Raw genomic sequence first — 24,119 nt, 5'->3', positions numbered from 1 at the left:
TCAGTAGGTACATGGTGTTTCTAAACAGGGTGTTTCTAAATAAATGCGACAAATTTTAAGGGGTAATTCTGCATAAAAAAATAATAACTGTTTGCTTTATAAACATATGTATGCAAATGTTTCGTTTCCGAGATATGGGAAGTTGAAATTTTTCTTACAAACTGACAATTCAATTATTACTCTAAAACCGGTTAAGATGTGAAAATGAAATTTGGTGGGTTTTAAGAGGTAGATTGCGCATTTTTTATATACAATTAGGAATTTAATATTCACCATTGGCGCGCATACGGGTAATATGACCCTTATGTGCGCCAATGATGAACATAAAATTTAATTGTATGTCGAAAAATGCACAATAACTACCTCTTAAAACCAACCAAATGTCATTTGCATATCTCCACCTGTTTTAGAACAATAAATAAACCCTCAGTTTGTCAGAAAATTTTCAACACCTATTTCGGAAACGAAGCATTTGCGGACATATGTTTATAAAGCAAACTGTCATTATTTTTTCATGCAGAATTACCCCTTAAAGTTTGCCATACTTATTAAAAACACCCCGTATTGATGAAAAACAAGGCTAGTTGTTAAAGTACGTAACTTTTTTATTATCCAACATAATCGAATGACTCAAAAAACAGAATGTTAAGAAACCATGATAGTTGGGTTTTAATTTCAGTATTTTATAAATGCTAGAATATTTCACAGGGTGACGCGAACTTTAAGAAAAAATCACAGTTTGATTGGTACACCCGGTATACAATGACAATGTGCCTGTCTAGCAACAACTTTATTACAACGATATTGTTAAAGAATAAGGCTATACCATATTTAAAAAATCACTTAAATCGGAAAACAGATTTAGGAAATTCGGGACATCAAAAATGACGCATTTTTAAGGTGGTGCGTTAATTTCTTGGAGAAAACAAAGCTAATACAAGAACAAGCAAGTTCTTATAAACTTGAAATGATATTAAATTTGCAATATTTGACATAGTAAAAGCTAGTGTTTTTCTTCTTAGTTAAAGTATTCATAAACTTGAATAATATTTGCAGTATGTGACGCAGTAGTTTCTACATCGTCATCATTATTGCTATTATTTATTGTTTCAATATTATTATCAAATTCTCGCACAATTAATGAGATAATTACAGCGGGATTTTCTCTCAGACACAGTTACTCATGTTTTATCTATACAGGGTGGGCCAATGAAAACAGTCCACCCCGTTATTTGGCAGTATTTATTAGATTTTAAGGAAATTAGATTTTATGCCTTTCTAATGATGAGTCGCACATGACATATTCCTTCTTTAAAAACAAGGAGTTGGGGAAGTGGAAGAGAGGGGGTTGACAAATGACAGATGTATGTATCGTAAAAATGTGTCCCCCTTAGAACAAAAATCCACCTGTTTCCCCATTTTCTTAAAATCTAATAAATACTGCCAAATAATGAGGTGGACTGTTTTCATTGGCCCGCCCTGTATACGGGGTGATTTATTAGTGGCGTAAAGCTCAATAGATTCGCTATAATAATAAATAGCAATAAAAGTTAATAACAAATATTGTAGCCAAGTATATTCAAATGGGAAATAAGCCACAATTTTACCTAAAAATGATTTTATTAACGTTTCGACGCCCAAGTCGGGTGTCGTTGTCAAAATACAAAATAATTCAAGTATAGTCCTAAAAGAAGCAGATAGTAAAAAGAGAAAAATCAAAGAAGCGGCTCTAATTATGCTAAATGAAACCAATTGTGTCGCAAATTCCTCGGTAGAATGCAGTAGGATGTGGTTACCCATATTAAAGGAGGAAGTCAATAGAAAGAAAATACCACAATTAGTAAATCAGTAACATATCGAGTTAGTACATATTTAGTATTTTAGTATTAATTAAAATTTAAAATATCAAGTCAGAATTTGGTATTATTTTTGAGAGTAAACTAAATGTAAACCCAAATACTTACGATGTCGGGATAGTATCACGAGGTTTTTCCTGGTTTTCCCTCGTGATTTACTATGGAATCTCTAACGCGAGAATTTCAATGCCACCGTTGCATTTGGTTGTCTTTTTAAAGACAGATCACATGCTATGATTTTTTGTGGCGGATATTCTTGAGTTGGGATTGATTTCATGTAATCGAATGAGCTATCTTTTAGTAAAGTCGTCCCAGGAACGCAACTCATCAATATTGGCAATATCATTTTAAAGTCGTCTACTTTAAAATGTATAATACGTGTCTGAATTGCCGATATAAATGAGTCAGATTAAATAAATTATTAGAAGAATTTTTTACTAAGCAACAACATTTTTGTTTATTTAGTATTATTTTGTATTTTGACAACGACACCCGACTTGGGCGTCGAAACGTTAATAAAATCATTTTTAGGTAAAATTGTGGCTTATTTCCCATTTGAATATACTTGATTATAAAAATGCCACAAGAAAATAGCTTCAGAACAACATATTGTAGCCAACTTTGAGCTTCACATTACAAAATTAGTTAGAATGTTACAGAGTGTTCGATAACATAGTGGCAGACCAAACTTATGTTTTTTTAAATAAAATACCCTATATTTTATTTTATATTCAAAATACTGTTAACTTCTCCATCACAAAAATATAAAGGTTTGTTATGTTATACAGGGTATTTACAAAGTTATAACCAATTTTGTATGAAAATCGTAACAAGTTCAAGTCCTTGTATAAATAAAAATAAGCAAAACAGCAATGATTTATTAATGCCATATTTTTTTATTTATTGTCAAAATTTTCAAGAATTATTGACATTGCTAATTTTCTTTATATCAAATACAGGGTGAGTCAAGACGCAAGTACAATATTTTCTCAGTAATGTTAAATGGAACACCCTGTATTTTATATCAATATTAAAAAGTAACATTGCCGTACTTTAATTTTTATATAACAATCCCTATGTCCAAATTTATTAGTTTTCGAGATATTTTCATTTTTCAGAGCAAATTATTTTAGGTGTCTAAATTTATCTAAATTTTAAGTAGGCCATGACTGAATTGATAATTGACGATTACTGATTATCAAACCGGTAATCAATATAACAATGTAGCAAATAAAGAAATAAAAATAATTTATTAGTAATACATTTTACAAAAAAACACAATCACAACCTGCAACATTTTTGAAACAGTTAAAAACTACTTTTTATGTAAATGTAACAAATAAAGAAAGAAAAGTGGTAATAAATTTTACAAAAAAACACACAAACACAAAATACAACATTTTGTGAAGACAACTAAACACTACTTTTGTATGTAAATGTAACAATGTAACAATGTAACAAATAAAGAACGAACAATAATTTATCAGTAATACTTTTTGCAAAAAAAAAACATGTTTGAAAAAATTAGAAGCCACTTTTAATAAAATATTTTTATTATTTAATTACATAAGGTGTTCAAAATTACCTCCTAACACATTTAAGGATCCCCCAAACCAACGCGAAACTTTCGCAGCCGCAACCTACGCGGAATCGCGGCGAATCGATAGACACGGCGGATTATGAACGTGTTCAGACCACTTTGCGCGGAATCCGCAACGGTCGCGGCAGAACAGCGTTCCTTTCATGAAACGCTGCATGCACGGTTTTTTCCGCTACCGTTGTAGTTTCGCGTGTTTTAAAATGGTTGTTACAGAAAAACTCATTGAAATTGTTAAACAATATCCTATAATATATGATTTAACGGACGAAGATTATAAAAATATAAGAAAAAAAGGTAAAGTCTGGAATAGTATAGGGTCAGAATTAGGAGAAAATGATAAGTTTTCATTATACATATATTATAATATTATTATTAATTTGCTTGCATAGAGATTACGCCCACTTAAAAATTTGGTCATTTTTGATGTCTTGTATTTCCTAAACCTGTTGGCCGATTTAAAAATATAATTTGTTCATATTTGTATGGCGAACAGTCGCGTCAGGTTCCGCGCCAATGTGGGAAAGCCTTGTCCGCTACCGTTTCGCCTGCGAATGTTCCGCAACGAAAAATTCGCGTCGCAAAAGTTTCGCGTCGGTTTGGGGGATCCTTTATGCACACCTAAAAACGATCATTGAATGAGCTTACTCTACGAAGCATTTGTAAATTAACACATCGAAATACACTTTGTATGCTATTCTTCATCTCATCCCTTGTTGATGAAGGTATTTTATAAACTTCATTATTAACGAAACCCCAAAAAAATCAGTCCAGTTTATTAAATTCTGGTGATTTGGGTGGCCACGCTACTGGTCCATTGAAAAATGAAAATATCTCGAAAACTAATAAATTTAGACATAGGGAATGTTATCTAAAAATTAAAGTACGGTAATGGTACTTTTCAATAGTGATATAAAATACAGGGTGTTCCATTTAAACTTATTGAGAAAATAATGTACTTGCGTTTTGACTCACCCTGTATTTGATATAAAGAAAATGAGCAATATCAATCATTCTTAAAAATTTTGACAATACGTAAAAAATATGGCTTTAATAAACCATTGTTGTTTGTCTTATTTTTAATTATACAGGGAGTTGAACTTGTTACGATTTTCATATAAAATTGGCTATAATTTTGTAAATACCCTGTATATCATAACAAACATTTATATTTTTGTGATGGAGAAGTTAACAGGATTTCGATTTTAAAATAAAATATAGGGTGTTCCATTTAAAAAAACATAAGTTTGGTCTGCCACTGTGTTATCGAACACCCTGTAAGATTCTAACTAATTTTGTAACGTGAAGCTCAAAGTGGCTAAAATTTTTGTTATTGCCTTTTATTGCTATCTATTACTATTTCGGATCTATTGAGCTTTACCCCACTAATCAATCACCCTGTATGTATATACTACGTGGATTTGATCGTGTATGTAAAACAGTTGAAATGACTGTTTTTAATTCTAACATTTTTCCTGTTGGCAAATCCCTCTTATCGTATTATCACGCTGGTGCATTTGTAGATTGTGCAAACGGAAATATCTGCTAGATTATAAAAAATTACCAACCACATCTTCTAAAATTCTAAATCATTTACAGAAGGGTTTTAATCGGTATTTTGTATGAAGATTTTGTTTTTGTTTTTTTTTTGTTTTTGGTTTTCTTACACCCTTAATTTTTTTAATCAAAATAAGAGCAACAGAGATGGAATTCCTAAGGAGAAGCTGCAGAGTAAAGAGATAGAATAAATAACTTAGAGATTAGGAAAAGAATGGGAATAAACTTGGATATAATAGACTACATGAAACCGTAAAACAGAAGAGATTACTTGGTACAATAGGTACAGACATGTCAGAAGAGCGGACAAAAAACGTTCGATGAACAAAATAACATGAGTGGATCCCGATAAAAAGAAGGAATAATGTCTAATGTCTTTGAAATAGCAGTTTTAAGAAAAACGCGTTTACAGTTTTGTCAATTTTTATTTTCAATTTCTTTTTCGTCTGCGAAATCGTAAAGTGGTGCACACCGGGATATGTTTTTGAATCGCGGAGTAATTTACAAAATAGAATTGGAACAGCTAGGTGAACACAAATAAGGGGACAACAAAATGTAAACATTGTTTGAAATTTCACTTGCTGAAAGTGAAAGATAATCTCCTTGCCGAAAAATAATTTTTACTTATACGAGTGTATTCTTAAATCATGATTAGAATGAAAGAATATATACAGGGTGTTAGTAAATAAGTATGAAAAACTGTAAGGGGCAATTCTACATGAAAAAATAATGGCAGCTTGCTCTATAAACGTATGTCCGCAAATGCTTCATTTCCAAGATACAAGGTGTTGAAATTTTTTTTCAACCTGCGAATTTTTTATTGCTCTAAGATCTTTTAAGCTATGAAAATTAAATTTAGTGGGTTTCAAGTGGTAGTTGTTGCGCATTTTTTGGTAAACAAATAACAATTTTATATTCATCATTTGTGCTCCTACGGGTAATGGTCTGAATTTTTTTAAAGAAAAAAATAGTACGCCACTGAGATAATTCAAATTAAAAATTATTTTTGTATTTCACGTTTAATTTATGATAAAGAACCTTTCTTGTCTTTTTTTCATATGGCGCACCGTTTATATGCAAAAAATAAAACATCTTCGCGCGTATTTTTCATTTCGTAATGCATTATCAAGAACTCTCCAATATAACAATGCCAAACTAAAACAATAACAGAAAATATTTCTAAAAAGATTTTAACTATGTGCAAGGCTACAACAAATGTTCAAAATCACCTCCTTTAAAAGTGACAGTAATTTTATATTCACCATTGGCGCACGTATGAGTAATGGCCCGAATTTTTTAAAGACAAAAATAGTACGCCACTGAGATATGTCAAATTAAAAAATCATTTTTGAATTCCTCGTTCAATTTACGACAAAAAATCGTTTTTGTCTTTTTTTCATATGAGGCGCCGTTTTTATGAAAAAAAAAATAAAATATCTTAACGTTTACAAAGTATTTGAAATAAGTTTCTATGCATATGGAATATGGAATCTACCTCGAATAATTTGTAAGCGTTAAGATGTTTTATTTTTTTGTATAAAAACGGCGCCGCATATGAAAAAAGACAAGAATGATTTTTTGTCGTAAATTGAACGAGAAATTCAAAAATGATTTTTAATTTGACGTTTCTCAGTGGCGTACTATTGTTTTTCTTTAAAAAATTCAGACCATTACCCGTACGGGCGCCAATGGTGAATATAAAATTATCCTGTCACATTTAAAGAAGGTAATTTTGAACATTTGTTGTAGCTTTGCTCCTAGTTAAAATCTTTTTAGTAATATTTTCTGTTATTGTTCTACTTTGGTATTATTATATTGGAGAGTTCTTGATAATGTATTAAGAAATGAAAAATACGCTCGAAGATGTTTTATTTTTTCGCATAAAAACGGTGCACCATAGGAAAGAATACAAGAAAGGTTCTTTTTCATAAATTAAACGTGGAATACAAAAATAACTTTTAATTTGAAATATCTCAGTGGTGTACCATTTTTTTCGTAAATACTCGTGGTGTACTTCTCTTTTTTATTTTATTTTATTTTATTTTATTCGAGCAATTTGTATTTCGAGCAATTTTCATGTCGAGCAATTGATTTTCGAGCAATTACATTCGAGCAATTGACCTAGAACCCTTATTTACTAACACCCTGTATATGGATGGATGTACTCGTACTAGTAATTGCTTGTTAAGGGCGTAGGCGCAAAATTTCGCGCTAATGTGTGTTAAATGCATTAATTCTATTCGAATCCTGAGAAAACTAATAAGTATTTTTGAAAAATTTGAACGCGGAATGAAAGATTACATTATTACCGAGGGCCGAAAGTCCCTAAAAACTTCTATAATGTGTGATATTTAATTTCAAATATCTCATTAAAAAAAACTTTTTGGTTATTCAAAGGGACTTTCAGCCCTCGGTAATAATGCAATCTTTCATTCTGTGTTTAAATTTTTCAAAAATACTTTTTACTCAGTTTTCTCAGGATTCGAAAAAAAATGTAATTAAAACACATTGGCGCGAAATTTTGCGCTTACGCCCCTAATGTAATTATGCGCATCAGTATATACGTAATTCAGTAATTAATTAAATAAAAACTATTAGTCGTGGGAGAAAATAGAGACGAAAAGTTCCTAAAAGGCATTCAACCCATCTATGTAGAACTATGTATAATCCATAGGCGTAACCAGGGGGGTTTTTTAACCCCCCCTATTTGGATGTACTTTGAGCTCTATACGCTTAACACCATTACTATTCCATATAACCCCCTAGGATCATTCTGGTTACACCTCTGACCTGAGATTCCGTGCACTGTAGATATCTACATGTCGCTTTCTATCGATATTTGAATATCAAAATATATGAATTTTTAGCTTTAATTGAATTATTTTCTAGTTTTGCTCTAGTTTATCAATTAGAGTATAACCTAGCAAAACTAGAAAATAATTCAATTAAAGCTAAAAATTCAAATATTTTGATATTCAAATATCGATAGAAAGCGACATGTAGATATCTACAGTGCACAGAATCTAGTTCTGGTATAATCCGTTTGAAAATTATTATTGATAGCACAGTTTTTAGGACGCAGGACATTTGTATTGTACAATGCAACATACAATACAAATGATATGCGTCATAGAAACTATGCTATCGATAATTTTCAAACGGAGTCTAAGTGTAACTTAGGATTAGTAATTGTTGGATTGGTAATAAGCCAGGGTAATAAGACAAAAATATACCCTGTTCGTGACACTTCAGCAGCCAGGGTACTGAAGCGTTTTTTCGACAGGTAATACCTATAGGAACAAATTATAACTATTTCCTGCGTGGGATCTGGCGGCCATTTTTATTTATAAACAATTAACTGTCAAAAAATTGCATTTTCCCCTTTTTTTCAAATCAACGGATAACAGTAAAACTTTGATTTTTTTTAGTACAAATATCTTCGAGATTATGGAAAAAGCTTTAAAATGACGTATTACAAAGTTTGATATATACTCATTTATTGTTAATATAATTGCGAAAAAGGGTCGGAATTGCAAAAAAAATATATTTTCTCAATAACTGTTGTAAAAATTAGTGTACAGCTTTGAAATTTTTGTCAAATGAGGGTTCTTTGGTGCTTAATATGTGATAAAAATTTCAAAGCGATTCATTCAATTGTTTAAATTTTATTCAAATTGTTTATCCCAGAGAGCATTTTTTTACAATAACATAAGTCAGAAAAAAATGACCTTAGAAACATTCCACAGGTGTCAAATGAAAGAGCATGAGCTACATTTTCAACATATTTTAAAAAAGTAAATAAAAAATGCATTTATTAGTAATAAATAAATATGCAAAAGTTTCGTCAATTTTTCTTTGTAAACTTTTTGAATACTTTTTCCAAAAAAATTAACTTTTTTACCCTGTTTTAAGTGCACAACTACCAAGTAGTGTTATCTATATCATAATTGATAAAAAATTGTAATAGGTATGTATAATTTCTTATATAACAAAATACAAAGTTTATAAGGAAAGATTTACGATACTTTTGCATAATTATTTATTACTAATAAATGCATTTTTCATTCCCTTTTTTTAAACCAAGTTGAAAATATAGCTCATGCTCTTTCATTTGACACCTGTGGTTTTAACGTCATTTTCTTCTGACATGTTATTGCAAAAAAAATCCTCTCTGAGATAATTAATTTGAATAAAATTTAAACAAATGAATGAATCGCTTTGAAATTTGTATCACATATTAAGCACCAAAGAACCCTTATTTGACAAAAATTTCAAAGCTGTACACTAATTTTTACGACAGTTATTGCGAAAATATTTTTTTTTGCAATTCCGACCTTTTTTCGCAATTATATTAACAATAAATGAGTATATCAAACTTTGTAATACGTCATTTTAAAGCTTTTTCCATAATCTCGAAGATATTTGTACTAAAAAAACCATAAGTTTCACTGTTTTCCATTGATTTGAAAAAAAAAGTGAAAAATGCCATTTTTGACACTTAATTGTTTATAAATAAAAATGGCCGCCAGATCCTACGCAGGAAATAGTTACAATTTGCTATTATAGGTATTACCTGTCGAAAAAACGCTTCAGTACCCTGGCTGATAAAGTGTCATGGAAAAAACCTTATTACCCTGGACTATAAATGTGTAATTGTTTTGGCATAAGACAATCGTTTTGCTTTCTTACAAGTTCAATTTGAGAAAGCAAGTCCCAAACTTCATTATTCCATGATAAAAATCATAAATAAAGGTATCATAAGCGAGATCTTTCAACATTTTCTTATATTCAGTCAAGCTGAATTTTCCCATTTTTGCTCTTATTATTGTTTTCCGTTGAAAAATAGCACCTTCTAGCCGGCTCAATCCTGTCTTAATAAGATCATAGGGAGTTCGACTTCTGGTTTATTTAATAGAACTCTCTGGGTCAGAGAATCTGAATCTAGAAATACAAGATGCACGGAAGTGTAAAATCGTTAATGAAAAAATTGATATTGTTAAATTCTGAAGTTCATTTTTCAACTGGAATAATATTGAGATAAACGTATTTTAAGTAATTTCAAGACAACTTGTGGTAAATGTTGGCGTTCCGAACAAAATTGCTAATTAACAACACTTGGTGATTCGTGACGACCTATTTTCGGTCTCAAGAAATACCGATTTACGCAATATCTACTGTTAAAATATAACTTGTGGGCTTGAAATAACTCGAAAAAAAATTGAAAAATGGAGAGTGTTGAAAAATTAAACCAATCTTTAATAGTCCAGAAAGTAAGGCATAAATTCATTATTTTATAAACCGGCGACTTTAGCGAAAATCCCGAAAGAGTTAGATTTTTATTTTTCAATTGTGATTTTTTGGCATATATATCATAATAGTGACGTCATCCTTCTAGACGTGATGACGTAGTCGATGATTTTTTAAATGAGAATAGGGGTTATGTAATAGCTCATTTGAAATGGTATTCAATTCTCTATTCACTAATATAAACATTAACATAATTATTTATACAGAGTGTTCAAAAAAAATTTAATTAAATTAATTGAGACAGAAAGAAGTATGTATGTAATATATTTAATTCAAGATATGTTTTACTGTTGTCAGAAAACAGGGAAAAATGTTTATTTGACAAATAAATATTGTTTTTCGCTTAAATTTAATTTTAAGGCTGCCACACTCCTGCCTTTTTGGCAGTTTGAACATTTCGTTTAATCCTAATGTAAAAGTACGAAATTCATATACTTTTTTGGGAATTTCTAAAAGAAAAAGTACTGTACCAATTGTTTTCAAAAAATTTTTTTTATTTTTTTTTTATTTGGCTATTGCCTCGACAACTAATGGCCATTGGCATGGTAGGTACGGTGAATTTTTGCAGTTAGGTAGCTAGTGTCATGTGTAGTGTGTGTTGAGTAAGTGTCTTGTTACTTTGCAAAGTCGACGGCATAGTCTTTGCAAAGAGACGCTAATTGTATCCGAACGTCTGCGGTACCTCCGGTGAGTACCGATCCCACAAGGACAGAAACTATTTCCATTTCTTAATTTATAATAAACGAAAAAATTTCTGACCCTGGTGAGATTCGAACTCACGACCATTCGGACCTTTCCATTCAAAGGTAGGCGCTCTTACCACTGAGCCACAGAAGGGGTTGTTTTGAAAATTTGCATGAGCATTTATTATAAAAAGATGCACTGCGTGCATCGTCTTCGGTGCTCATTTCCTCGTTTAAACTTAACAAACTATTTCTCAGCGGTTGATTTTCCTGGTGCAGAGTCCGAATAATATTTACCAAGCCAAGCTTTGGCTTCAACAGTATTTTTTTTCGACAAAAAGCAATGCTTTATTAACCCTGCTGTCCCGTTCGAGTCAACTACACAAATGTACTGTTCGGGTCAATATGACCCAACTATGGTTAACGCTCCTTAATCGAAATAAAATAAGATAATGGTGATAAATAAAACTTTATTAACAAGAAATTATGGTTAGTTAAACAAAAATTATGTTGTTAATGTAAATTAAACCTTATTAACAAAAACAAAAAGTATTTTTTTCTTTCAAAAAAGCCTAGTAACAAATATCTACAAAAATTTAATTCAGTTTACAACTGACAGTAATAAAAAGAATGGATTTTACTCATATGTTTATGATATATACAACATGATAATTAGTCTTGTCATCGTTTTTAGGGCAAGTTTACAGCGTGCTCGTTAAGCAGGCGGAGTTAGATTGTCCATAGATGGTTCACTAGCATTTCCATCTTGTCTACTTGTTTCTGCTCGTGTCCTTTTTACCAGTTCGTGAGAGTCTTTAGTTATTGGTATATTTCTCTGGAAATGATGACTGGCTTCATTAGTTTTTTCCCAATTCCTCAAGAAAAATTCGCCGTTTTGCCAGTTTATTGTTATTCCATTGGATACAATATATTGATGCCCATAACACGAACGCGTTGTAGGCAGAAATGTCCAGCACATTATAAAAAACAATCATTGGCCAGCGATTTATCTCTTATCACATGTATACGTGCCAACAAACTAATCTACAATATCCACTGCTCCCTTATTGGAATTGTAATCTAAAATAATTTGGGGCTTTTTATTTGATGAAAGTGATGCACGATGCATCAATTCATAATGCAAATTACTCATAAGAACAACATTTTTATCAGTTTTGTGAATATTGTCAACAACAGTGGTATCTTGCCTGAAGCAAAAAAGACGAGCTATGACCTTCTTTATTCGCGATTTTTGCTGAAAGCTCCGGTTTATTTTACTTATAATCCCCGGCATTGTATCTATTTTGTGATAGAAGAAATTTTCCTAAATTTGACGATGTAAAAAAGTTATTACACGTAATATTGTGGGCTTCCAAATGGCTACTCAAGTCACACATCACACGCATTCCTGTATAGATCTGCAATTTTAGAGCATAAGAAGTTTTACTATTCATAACTACATAAAATCCAAACTTTTGTGCCATATTTCGCTGGCTTGCTTGGAATGTACCATTTGAAGGGAGAGCGGCCTCTAAAAGGCTAGTTGCTTATCGACGGTAACATTTTCATCAGGGTTATAGAATGTTGGTAGATTTTCTACCTATTTTTCATAAATTTCACGTAGTGCAGCAAGTTTATCAAAACGTCTATAGTCAGTTCGCTAAACTCAGACGCAACTGGCTAGATATTTTAGTCGATATTTTTTTTTTGTTTTTTGCCAATTTTGCAAAAGTTGGCAAAATTACTAAATATTTAGTGATCTTAACTATTTAAAAATTAAATTACAAAAAACTCGAAGATGTACCACAAGGTTATCACAAGGTTTATAACCTTGTGGTACATCTTCGAGTTTTTTGTAATTTGGTTTACCTCGAGACCACATTTGAGTAAGTATGGATACTTCTCTTCATGTATTTAAAAATTATTTTTTGCCAATTTTGCTAAAATTGGCAAAATTACCGACTAAAATATCTAGAAAGTTGCGTCTGAGTTTAGCGAACAGACTATAGTATCCTATCCTGTCTAGTAGTTCTGTTATCAAAACGTATTACTTGCACACTTTTTGTAAATATATCAAGCGACATTGTTGATTGAAATATACTACGACTCGTTTCTTTGTTCCACAAACTTTTAGTTGATTCACCATGGGACTTATAAACTCGAGCTAAAAATAAGAGACCAATGTATGCTTGAAAACCAACTTTATTCATGTCTTTCCAGTTGGTTCCAAAGACCTGCTGTTTTTCCATGTTGGTCATATTTACAATTTGGTTTGCAACATCGTCCAGCTATACTACAGTTGTTTATTTTACAAGTTCTAGCTTGCAGAAACCTGTTTTTATTTACAGACGTATCTGGCTGACAAACACACAGGTACTACCAATATAGAATACTGCCAACTAAACACACATACACAGGTAATTTTTAACGGTTTAAATACGCGGGTCATATTGACCCGAACATACCCTAGGTAACAATTTCATTTTTATCAAAAAAATCAGGAAGTTGATTATTTATCTCATATGCAATTGAAAGAACTCATATTAGGTAATAAAGTCACGAAACACCAAATCGTTACGCCGGGTAATATTTTGTAAAATAAGAAATAAACTATTTTTTGGGTCAAATAGACCCGAACAGGACAGCAGGGTTAAGACACGAAATTCCTTTTTATTAATTTTTTTAAACTAACACAAGTTGCTTCACTCAAAATGCTATATCTCATAAACTAATAGCTCGACAGCTGTCAAATTTATACACGCATCTTTTGAAGGCTAGGGCTGTCTAAAAATCCTAAGGATTTAATACCAGTAGTGCCATCTATGTGTCAGCCTACGAACTTTTCATCCCACCTGTTAATATCATGATGGTTTTATTTTGTTTTCTTCATTTATTAATAATAATAACTTTACAAAATGTCAAAAGAAACTTTGACAATCCTTAAAAAAAATGGAAATCCTATTCAAACCAATACAAATAACTTTTAAAAAAGAAAAAAATAGGAAACGGAAAAACAAGCATAAAATGCAATGGTATGGGAGCCCAAGCGGGGATTTTTGCAGTTACTCGAGTGCCTCAGATTATCACATGGGGAGAAACCTTGTACCCTGTAAATGTACACCTACCATATATTGGCTCTTAATACAGCGGAGGTCGTTAAGGGAGGTCCGAAAAAATAATCTAACCTTAGAAAAACTCAAAATCGTCAGATTAAGATAAGGTAAGTTAAGTACATGCAAAACAGTATATATTTCAAAAATCTGACGATTTGAGAGCGGCGTAAGGAAATGGGCGAGTTGCAAAGTTTCACAAAAAAGCGAATATTTCGCGAAATTAACGTCATATCGAAAAACTAAAAAATGCGTGTTCAATATTTTTCAAAAATCTATCGAATTATACCAAACACGACCCCCCACAGAGAGGGGTAAGGGGTAAAGTTAAAATTTTAAATACGAACCTTGCGATATTTCACGAAATGAACATTAGATCGAAAAACTGAAAAATACACGTATTCAATATTTTTGAAAAATCCATTGAATGACACCCACGGAGGTGGGGAGGGGGTTACTTTAAAATCTGAAATAGGAGCTCCCATTTTTTATTCAAGTTTTATTCAAGACATTTTTTTTGAATTATGAATAGATGGCGCTATAATCGGAAAAAACGATTGTTGGAAATGAAAAGTTAAATTAAAAAATGGAAAGTCCCCCACTTTACGGAAAACTTAACATAACTTTTTTTGGTTTTGGGACCTACTCTTCACAACTCAATAGGTCCCCGTAACGCTTGAGTAACTGCAAATTTAGCATACTTTCCTCCCCTACTACTAGGGAAAAAATTTTTATTGTTGACACCTAATACCAAATAATTTAAATATTCCTGTGTCCTTATTGAAAGTTTGACCTACTCTATTTTTGAATTTTGTTATTTTAAACAATAATAGTCTGAACAAATAAACAGTTAATTAGCACTTAAAAATATCTATAAAAGTTGTTTTTTCACCTTATATTCTCATTTCACTTGCAGATTTTTCAAAACGCTTTAACAAGTTTACTTATTAAAAATGTAAATAAACTATTTAACTGTTAATTGTCTAAAATGAAACTAGAAAATTAGATCAATGAACTACTAAATCCAGTCCATTAAAAAAACAGGAATTAACAAATATCAAGTTTTTTCACTAAACAAAACATCACATATTGGGCTAAAACCTATTTGTGAATATGCCTAAAGGTATGTATATACTGAGACAAGTTGGATCGTGTGTGCACCGTTTGTGGGACACTTAAAAACACGTACTAACGAGTACCAATCTAACGAACCCGCCACGAACGCATAGGGCTTTTCATCGATTGCCATTTGTTTCGAGCTTCTGTCATGTGTCACATAATATTAATATATCTACGTCATACGTCTCTAGTTTGTATCATTGTTATATACCAATAACGTATGACGTAGATATATTAATATTATGTGACACATGACAGAAGCTCGAAACAAATGACTGTGAATGAAAAGCCCTATAGAGCACACACGGCGCGCATATCTATATGTACAGTTGGTTCCTAAACAACTGATACGACTCTTAGTAAGATTTGATCATTTTGAGCAGTGTATTTGATTGGTCTGACATTATATTATATTTATTATGAAGGACAAATAATAAAATAAACAAACAAACAACTGATTACATATTTATGTTAAGAGGATGGGTACGTATTTTCGGCTGCAATTCTATTCAAATGGGGATTCATTTTTTTCGAATCCTGAGAAAACTAATAAGTATTTTTGAAAAATTTAAACGCAGAATGAAAGATTACGTCATTGGCGATGGCCGAAAGTCCCTGAGAACTTCTATAATGTTTATTTTAATAAGTTACAGGGGTGAAAAACTAAGAGAAAATTTAGTGTGATATTTAATTTAAAATATCTCATTCAAAATAAACTTTTTATTTATTCTAAGGGACTTTCGGCCCTCGGTAATAATATAGTCTTTCATTCTGCGTTTGAATTTTTCAAAAATATTTATTGGTTTTTTCAGGATTCGAAAAAAATTAACACAATGTCCGACAGGGGCAGTTGCCCCTCTCAGGGGCAACTGCCGACTACTACACACTCTTATTCTTCTACTTCTATTTCCAAATCTATCTTTGTCATACAACGCACTCAATCGAATAGAATATTGTCAGCATACTGTCAGTCAGACAGTGACAATCAGTCACAATTTTAAATATTTGACATGGCATCGGGAATATTTTGAGTTGTTGATTAAATAATATTGATATATAGTGTATTTGATAAATAATTGATTTAAGACGTGAACTTAATAAAAAGTTATTTATTGTGCATTATTTGTTGAACATCCAAGCAGAGAATACATCAGGATAATATTCTGTGATCCAAGTATTTTGTTGGTAAAGATGTTCAAAATTGTAAGCGTTCCATAGTAACAATATATTACTTAAAAAGTCACTTAAACACTTTTTCTCTTTTCTCGATTGAGTATTAGTTTTTGTTGTACATATAAATTTATCACATTTATTAATTATCACATTTATTAACTGAATTAATAATTTGCAATTATAAAAATAACAGTTATCCAAGAACATTCAAAGCCATCTCTTTAAATTAATGATGACATTTTCAAGTAGAATGACATTCTAGTAATGTTTACATATCCATACCAGTGTGAATTTTACTACACGTAATTTGCCGTGTAAAGACAGAAAAAGTAGGGATACCCGTAAAATATTTGCGAATTATGTACTGATGGCCTTAAGAGGCTACAGTAGCGATCAACAGGTAGCAACAAACGCGTTCCAAGATTGCGGCTCTAATTTTGAATATTTTGTCAAGATATTTGGCACACATATTCGTAATATAATAAAGAATGGCGGTACAGAGCCCAATTTCAGAAATATGTTAGTACGTGGAAATTACTCTATAACTAAATAAAATATTGAAAAAAGGAGCCTGTACCGCCATTAAGAAGAAGAAAAAATAAACTTTTTTTATCCCATGCCTAGATTTTGTGTAATCTTGGAACTACTAAATTTTTTTATTTCTAACAAGAAATCGAACATATTATAACTAAATAACTAATTAGGCAACATAGAGAAATTATCATTGTCATTTTGACAAACCATATGACTGTCCATAGTATTTGGTTGAACAGAATAAGTAATCTGACAAATTTTAGGATTTAGCAGTGACAGTATGTAAATTATAAGTATGTATTTACTTCAAAATCCACTGCTCAATTTTCTACAAAATACGCTTTAAGAGTCGTATCAGTTTTTTTAGGAACCAGCTGTACCGTAATGAGTTACTTAATAGGTTATAGTGTTTTGATGAATAATAAATGTGCTTTATACTCAATGTTTTCGGCGTTTTTCTTAACATTTACATTTTATACATATTGTTTTCACACATTTTCTTCTATCCATAAGGCAGTTGATGGAAAAATACAGGCATAAAGAAACAAATACTCATATGGTATTCATTGATCTTGAGAAAGCATATGATAGAGTTCCTCGACAGATTCTGTGGTGGGCACTCAATAAGAAAGAAGTCCCCAGTGAATATGTAAAGATTATGAGAGATGTTTGAGGGAGTAACAACTAGTGTTAGGACAGGTGTGGGAGAGATGGTAAGTTTCATGAGAAAGTAGGACTGAACCAAGGCTCGATGCTTAGTCCTTATTTATTCTCATTAGTTTTGGACCAGATAACAGCAAAAATACAGGGTAACATTTCCTGGTGCTTAATGTATGCTGATGATGTGGTCTTGGTGGGAAATAGTGAAGGCGACTTAGAACAAAAACTAAAACAGTGGAGACAAGCTCTTGAGGAAGATTTTAAACTTAGTAGAACAAAGACAGAGAATTTGGAATGTTAGTTGAAAGATGGGAGTTACTACAAATAAAAAGATATTTTTGGATGGTGAAATGATTGTGAAAAGTGGAGTTTTAAGTACCTAGCATCGGTATTACACAGTAATGGGGAATAAGATGGAGATGCATGTAATAGAATTAGGGTTGGATGGATGAAATGGAAGGAAGCGAGTGGTTTGTTGTGTGACAGAAAAATTCCAATGAAGCTGAAGGGAAAATCCTATTAAACAGCCATAAAACCGGCTATGATGTACGGAACTAAATGGTGGGTAGTTAAACAGAAAAAGAAACAACAAATGGATAAAATTAGGAATGAGTATATTAGGGGAAGTCTAGGAGTGACACCAATTGATGCCAAGATGAGGGAGCATAGGTTAAAATGGTTTGGTCATGTTTAACATCGAGACGTTAATTACCCAATACGAAGAACTGCTGAACTGCGGGTTTTTAGAAGCAGTAGGATAGGAAGACCAAAGAAGACCTGGGGGAGACGCTTTGGCAGGACATGTCGGTAAAGGGGATTGATGTTAAAATGACCCAAAATAGAAACTTATGCAAAAATGCAATTAGAGAAGCCAACCCCACATAGGGACAATGGTAAAAGATGATGATGATGATTTGTCTATTCATGCCTGTCTCATTTATATTGAAGATCTCTCTATGAAGTTTCAAAATGACAGTATTGACTTGTCAATTCAATTATGCCTGTCTGAAATTGATATATGACTAATATCCCCATTTTAAATGTGGCCACACTTGTTCTTCCTGTTATTTTATTTAAAGTTGTTGATATCGATTTCAATTTTTATTTTATATTATTAAATTTTCTTCCCATATTTTTTTGGTATAGATATTTTTTGTATGTACAGTAGACTCGCGATTATCCGAGTCTGGATTATCCGAGCCCCTCGGTTAACCGAGGCAAAAGTCATAACTGGTGAGTTACAACTTTCAACTTTGGCACAACATCGCTGCCTCAAAAAGAGGAATGAAGCTTACGCAAAAATCAATCAAACACTTTTTAAAACAGTAACAATGACAAGGTAAATGTTTTTATCTTTTATAGACAGTACTGTATTAGTTTTGTCATTAAAATATCCACAGTTATGGTTATTTACGTGTTTTTCTATCAATATAACAAATCTCAGTGTTAACCGAGTTTTTCTGTATCCGAGGTAGTCACGGTCCCAGTTACCTCGGATAATCGCGAGTCTACTGTATTTCCCTTTTTATTTGAGAGAAATATTTATGAGAGGGAAACCAAATCAGACAAAACTAGAAAAGTACACAAAAATATGTAACAAAACTAATCCAAGAATTAGGAAATGGAATATCATAGAAAAATGAAGCTATTGGCAAGGTAGTGTGGTGGATTGAGAGAAAATATTAAGATTCTTTATATGTATTAGAAAAATTAATTGATATTAATTAATATTGGAAACAAGTTTAGTCATCTAATAGATCTGTTTGGTTCTTCAATTTCCTCTATTAAACAAGAACTCGAGCGTCTTGAATTTTGAATTTAAAAAATTAATTTTCATCATTTGAAAATAATTTATATATTGTTTTTTATTTTTTATGTTTGTGTTTTATAGTTGTAGTTTTACGTGTATCTAATTTTTGTATTTTCATTATTATGATGAAAGCTCTGCTTTATTGTATTGTGTATGTATTGTGTTTATCCCGTTAATAAATAAATAAATATCAAATATCTTTGATATTAAACTGGGTCGAGATTGTGTATTATTTTGTAATATCAAGTGGTTGTAAATGTTTTGTAAATGTGAACTCGAAATCTGAAGTGTCTTAATTATTAAGGGACAGGTTCTGAATAAGCAACCCATAATATGTGATTCCACAAAGACATTTTGATATTTGAAAAGAACAGAATAAACAAGGGCTCTGTTCAGTAAAGATGAGTTTAATTCTTCCCTTGCTACTTAACACTGAAAAGAACCTAGTTTATACTATATTATTGTTAGAGCCTAATCTTCAAAAACTGCAACATAAAATTTCGAGGAGTTTTGGCAACAAATATGAAGCATTTGAAATACGTCTAAAAAATGCTAAATTAAAATGTTCACATCACAAATGATCTCGAATCACAGGAATACTTCCGCAAAGAAGATATTGAGTGGAATTTGTAGCTGAAGTTGTATAATTTGGAAAAATGTACTTGTGCAAATGAAAAGAAGCAGTTTTAAAGGTTTTAAATCGCTTGTAACGTAAAAGTTATAGATATAGTATAAGATATAGGTAGGACTGTAAAAAACATGTAAAAAATTAAGCTATTAGTTACTGTTTATCAAATCGATTGTTCATTTCATTGTTTTGACGGCAACAAACAGAAAAAACGTAGCTATCTATTGAATATTTATGAAGTTTCGTAGAAAAAAAAATAAAAAATGGAATAACAAACAAAACAATGACTAAATCTTGACAGAATTAAGTATCAGATTCTGTTATCAGAGAAAATATTATAAATAACGATATAATAAAACAAAGAGACAAAATAGATACAAAAATAATGTTACACAAAACGAAACATTAAAAACTGATCTAACTGTTCTAACAAACTGTCAAATTTGCACAAAGTCATTGTCCTATGAATCATTAAGTCCTATTTTGCTGTAAATGTGTAAATAAACATAAAACTTGATAAAACTATTTATTTTCTAAAACACATTGTTAAAACAGTATAAAATCCATAATGTATGAGCTATTTAATTGAGGAAAGTATACTAACTTTGTAATGAATGAATTCTAAAGTTGTATTTGATTAATGTTCAAAAATCAGCATTTAAATTTTTCTCCAACACTGTTTGATAAAGATATATCACTGATTATGAATCAAAACCTTTTAGAACAACCCAAATTGTCTAGATTTGTATTTAAACTGTTATCTTTATATGCAGAAAAAGATATTTGAACAAGTTGTTCCAAATATTAATATATATAATAATATTCTAATCTCACATAGGTACCAAATTTCATCACAAAATTCGCACTTTTAGTTTTTTCATTATTTGTAGTCAGGATCCTAAAATCGCAGAGGAGGCTGCTGGCCGATTAGCGGCCCTTGCCCAATCTCCGGGCAGCGTGTGCGTTAAGCGATAATGCAGCTCTAAGGAGACTGGGTCTCCTTAAACGCTGCTGGCTGCGCGGAGCATTAGCAAGGGAGATTTTCCGGCCAGCAGCCTCCTCTGCGATTTTAGGATCCTGACTACAAATAATGCAAAAACTAAAAGTGCGAATTTTGTGATGAAATTTGGTATGTGGGGTTAGAATATTATTTGGAATAACTTGTTCAAATAACTTTTTCCGATATCTCTAACGTGAAGCCAAATAGCAAAGTAAACACAACAGTGTAGCATGTGTAAAAAATTTATGGGGAGGCTAAGCCTCTCTTGCCTCCTCTGACCAGCCACCACTGGTTCTAACCAACTGTCAAATTTGCACAAAGTCATTGTCCTATGAATCATTTAAGTCCTATTTTACTGTAAATGTGTAAATAAAAAAATAAACACAAAACTTGATAAAAACTGTTTATGTACTAAAACACATTGTTAAAACAGTATAAAATCCATAATGTATGAGCTATTTAATTGAGGAAAGTATACTAACTTTGTAATGAATGAATTCTGAAGTTGTATTTGACTAATGTTCAAAAATCAGCATTTAAATTTTTCTCCAACACTGTTTGATAAAGATATATCACTGATTATGAATCAAAACCTTTTAGAATAACCCAAATTGTCTAGATTTGTATTTAAACTGTTATCTTTATATGCAGATTGATAGAACATATTTATTTATAAATAAAAAGATACGGGGTCACTTCCTCAATGATCGACACGTGGGTACTCGCTGATTGAAATTTTAAATGATCTTGCTACAGACTGTATCAATACAAACAATGGTGATAAAATTTTAGTATTTTTGAAAAACGTTGTTCAAACGAAAAGGTGATTGTTTAGTATTCCTGTAGGCTTCGATAACGACAATAAACACTGTTTTGTTTACAAATGACTTACCTTCGTCTGGAAACTCTGGACCAAGGTCTGGCAAAGCTGTAGGTGGATTGTTGACTGCTGACACTGGCAAAAGATCTACCACTCGAACTGTTGTTGAAATGCGCGTTTATCTATGAAGAAAATAAGACAAAGCTGTAGTATGGCGCAGTAAAATAATAAACATTGCAAAAGGTTAAGACTTACCTGCTTGAAATGATCCTCTTTCTGTTTGTAAACACCGTCTACGGAACTCGAGCTGGGATCATTCCTCTTAGCAGTTATATTTCCCATGAAAATGCACGTGGAAAGTTGCTTTCCAACACTTTTTATCGAACATCTCAGCTGTGATGACCTCAAAATTCAGGTAGAGGTAGTGAACCTTTTGTTAATTTTTTACTTTTTTATGGTGATTGATGACATACAAATCTAAACGATGGGTGTTCCTTTCTTCGTCGGGCTCTCTTTGTGTTTAAGGTAAATTGCACTTGACCCTGTGAATTAAAAAGAGAACACGAATATTTGCAACATCACCTTATGTCAAATGCCAACGTCAGTCGTCAAACTTCAAATCGGTTTTCTCCAAAGCATTGGCGTGTAGCAGTAGAATTTCATTCTAATAAATTATGGGTTTAATTTTCTAAAAAACCAAACACATGCTGTTCTAAAAATAACTAAAAATGATCTCTGGTAACTTATTTCAAAATAAGTGAACTATGATTTCTACAACGTACAAAAAGAAACGGCACTTTATAATAAGCCAAAGAATAACTGGAAAGAAACTTATAGACCCAAAACAAATAATTAATTTAAAATAAAAATGTATACCATTTAAAATAAAATAATTAATTATAAAGAAGCTGTTTACAATCTGTCGTCAATAGGGCTTTTCATTCACAGTTATTTGTTTCGAGCTTCTGTCATGTGTCACATAATATTAATATATCCACGTCATACGTTATAAGTACCAATGATACAAACCAAAGACGTATGACTTAGATATATTAATATTATGTGACACATGACAGAAGCTCGAAACAAATGACAATCGATGAAAAGTCCTATGGAAGAGGCTTTAAGAGCAAATAGTAGCGATCAACAGGTAGCAACAAACGCATTCCAAGATTGCGGCTTTAATTTTGAATATTTTGTCGAGATATTTGGCACACATATTCGTAATATAATAAAGAATGGCGGTACAGAGCCCAATTTCAGAAATATGTTAGTATGTGGAAATTACTCTATAACTAAATAAAATATTGAAAAAAGAAGCCTGTACCGCCATTAAGAAAGACAAAAAAATAAACGTTCTTCAAATAAACTTTTTTATCCCGTGCCTAGATTTTGTGTCACATTGGAACTACTAAAAATCGATTTTTTTATAACAAGAAATCGAACGTCACTGAATTGGCAACATTTCGCGCCTATGTGTATAAAAATTATTTTATCTACTCTAGGTATGTCATATTATGTATAAGTTTTTAGTTTGTGAAAACTGTCATTATAGATAGCAGTGCGTGAAGGGTTTAAAGTGTGCGTGAAGTAACAATGTATTTTAAATGGGATTTACTTTTTCGCACACTTTCAATCGGTTTTTTGACACACTTTCATATAATCAAATATCCTTAACATTCTCGTTGTCATGGTGATAACAATATGAGCAATGACTTGACAACAAAATTTTTGACAGTTTTGTGGTTTGAAAGTAGTTAGGATTTTTAAATGTCAAAGTTCTAAAAATTGTAGAAAAGAAATGAATTCCAGTGACGAAGAGTTACCGTTGTTTTATTTGTTTATCGTAGATAAATTATTGTATGAAACTGTGCGTGAAGTACTTTTTGCGAACTTACGCGATGTATAGCACTCGCTCCGTTGTCGCTCGTGCTCTAAAAATCGCGTGCGTTCGCAAAAAGCATAGGTACTTTACGAACTGTTTCATAAATAACTTGTTTTTGATAGTATAAACGTCACTGTCAGTGTCGAATTACCGACGCACTGTTGCCTCACTTTTAAAAGTTCGCAGAACTTTCGCAATCTTGGACCGCGTTTGTTGCTACCTGTTGATCGCTACTGTGTGCTCTTAAACATGAAGTCAATGTCATGTCGGCAGGTTATGCTTACGGTCACGGGGCACTAGGCCGACATGACAGTCAACTTACTACAAACAAAACTCATTAAAGCCAAACCCTACTAAAACCCAAGTATGTGCATTCCATC

At 31.7% G+C, this 24,119-nt stretch overlaps 1 protein-coding gene across 2 annotated transcripts in view; it reads right to left on the bottom strand.

Moving 5' to 3' along the window:
- The window catches only part of LOC114342014 (serine/threonine-protein kinase S6KL), a 342,669-nt gene extending 320,281 nt beyond the window's left edge, over nucleotides 1–22,388 (bottom strand). Inside the window, exons 1-2 of one of the 2 annotated variants that reach the window (XM_028292815.2) lie at nucleotides 22,110–22,388; nucleotides 21,927–22,036 (exon numbers count right to left, since the gene is read on the bottom strand). In XM_028292815.2, the coding sequence (XP_028148616.2) occupies nucleotides 21,927–22,036; nucleotides 22,110–22,196 (197 nt within the window). In that variant the 5' untranslated portion in view covers nucleotides 22,197–22,388. The remainder of the gene's footprint in view (nucleotides 1–21,926; nucleotides 22,037–22,109) is intronic. The other variant, XM_028292821.2, reaches the window with a different exon arrangement.
- Nucleotides 22,389–24,119: the final 1,731 nt, after the last annotated feature.

This window comes from Diabrotica virgifera, chromosome 8 (assembly GCF_917563875.1).
Source record: "Diabrotica virgifera virgifera chromosome 8, PGI_DIABVI_V3a".
NCBI classification, from domain to species: Eukaryota; Metazoa; Arthropoda; class Insecta; order Coleoptera; family Chrysomelidae; genus Diabrotica; species Diabrotica virgifera.
This window is presented reverse-complemented; position numbering and strand designations above follow the sequence as displayed.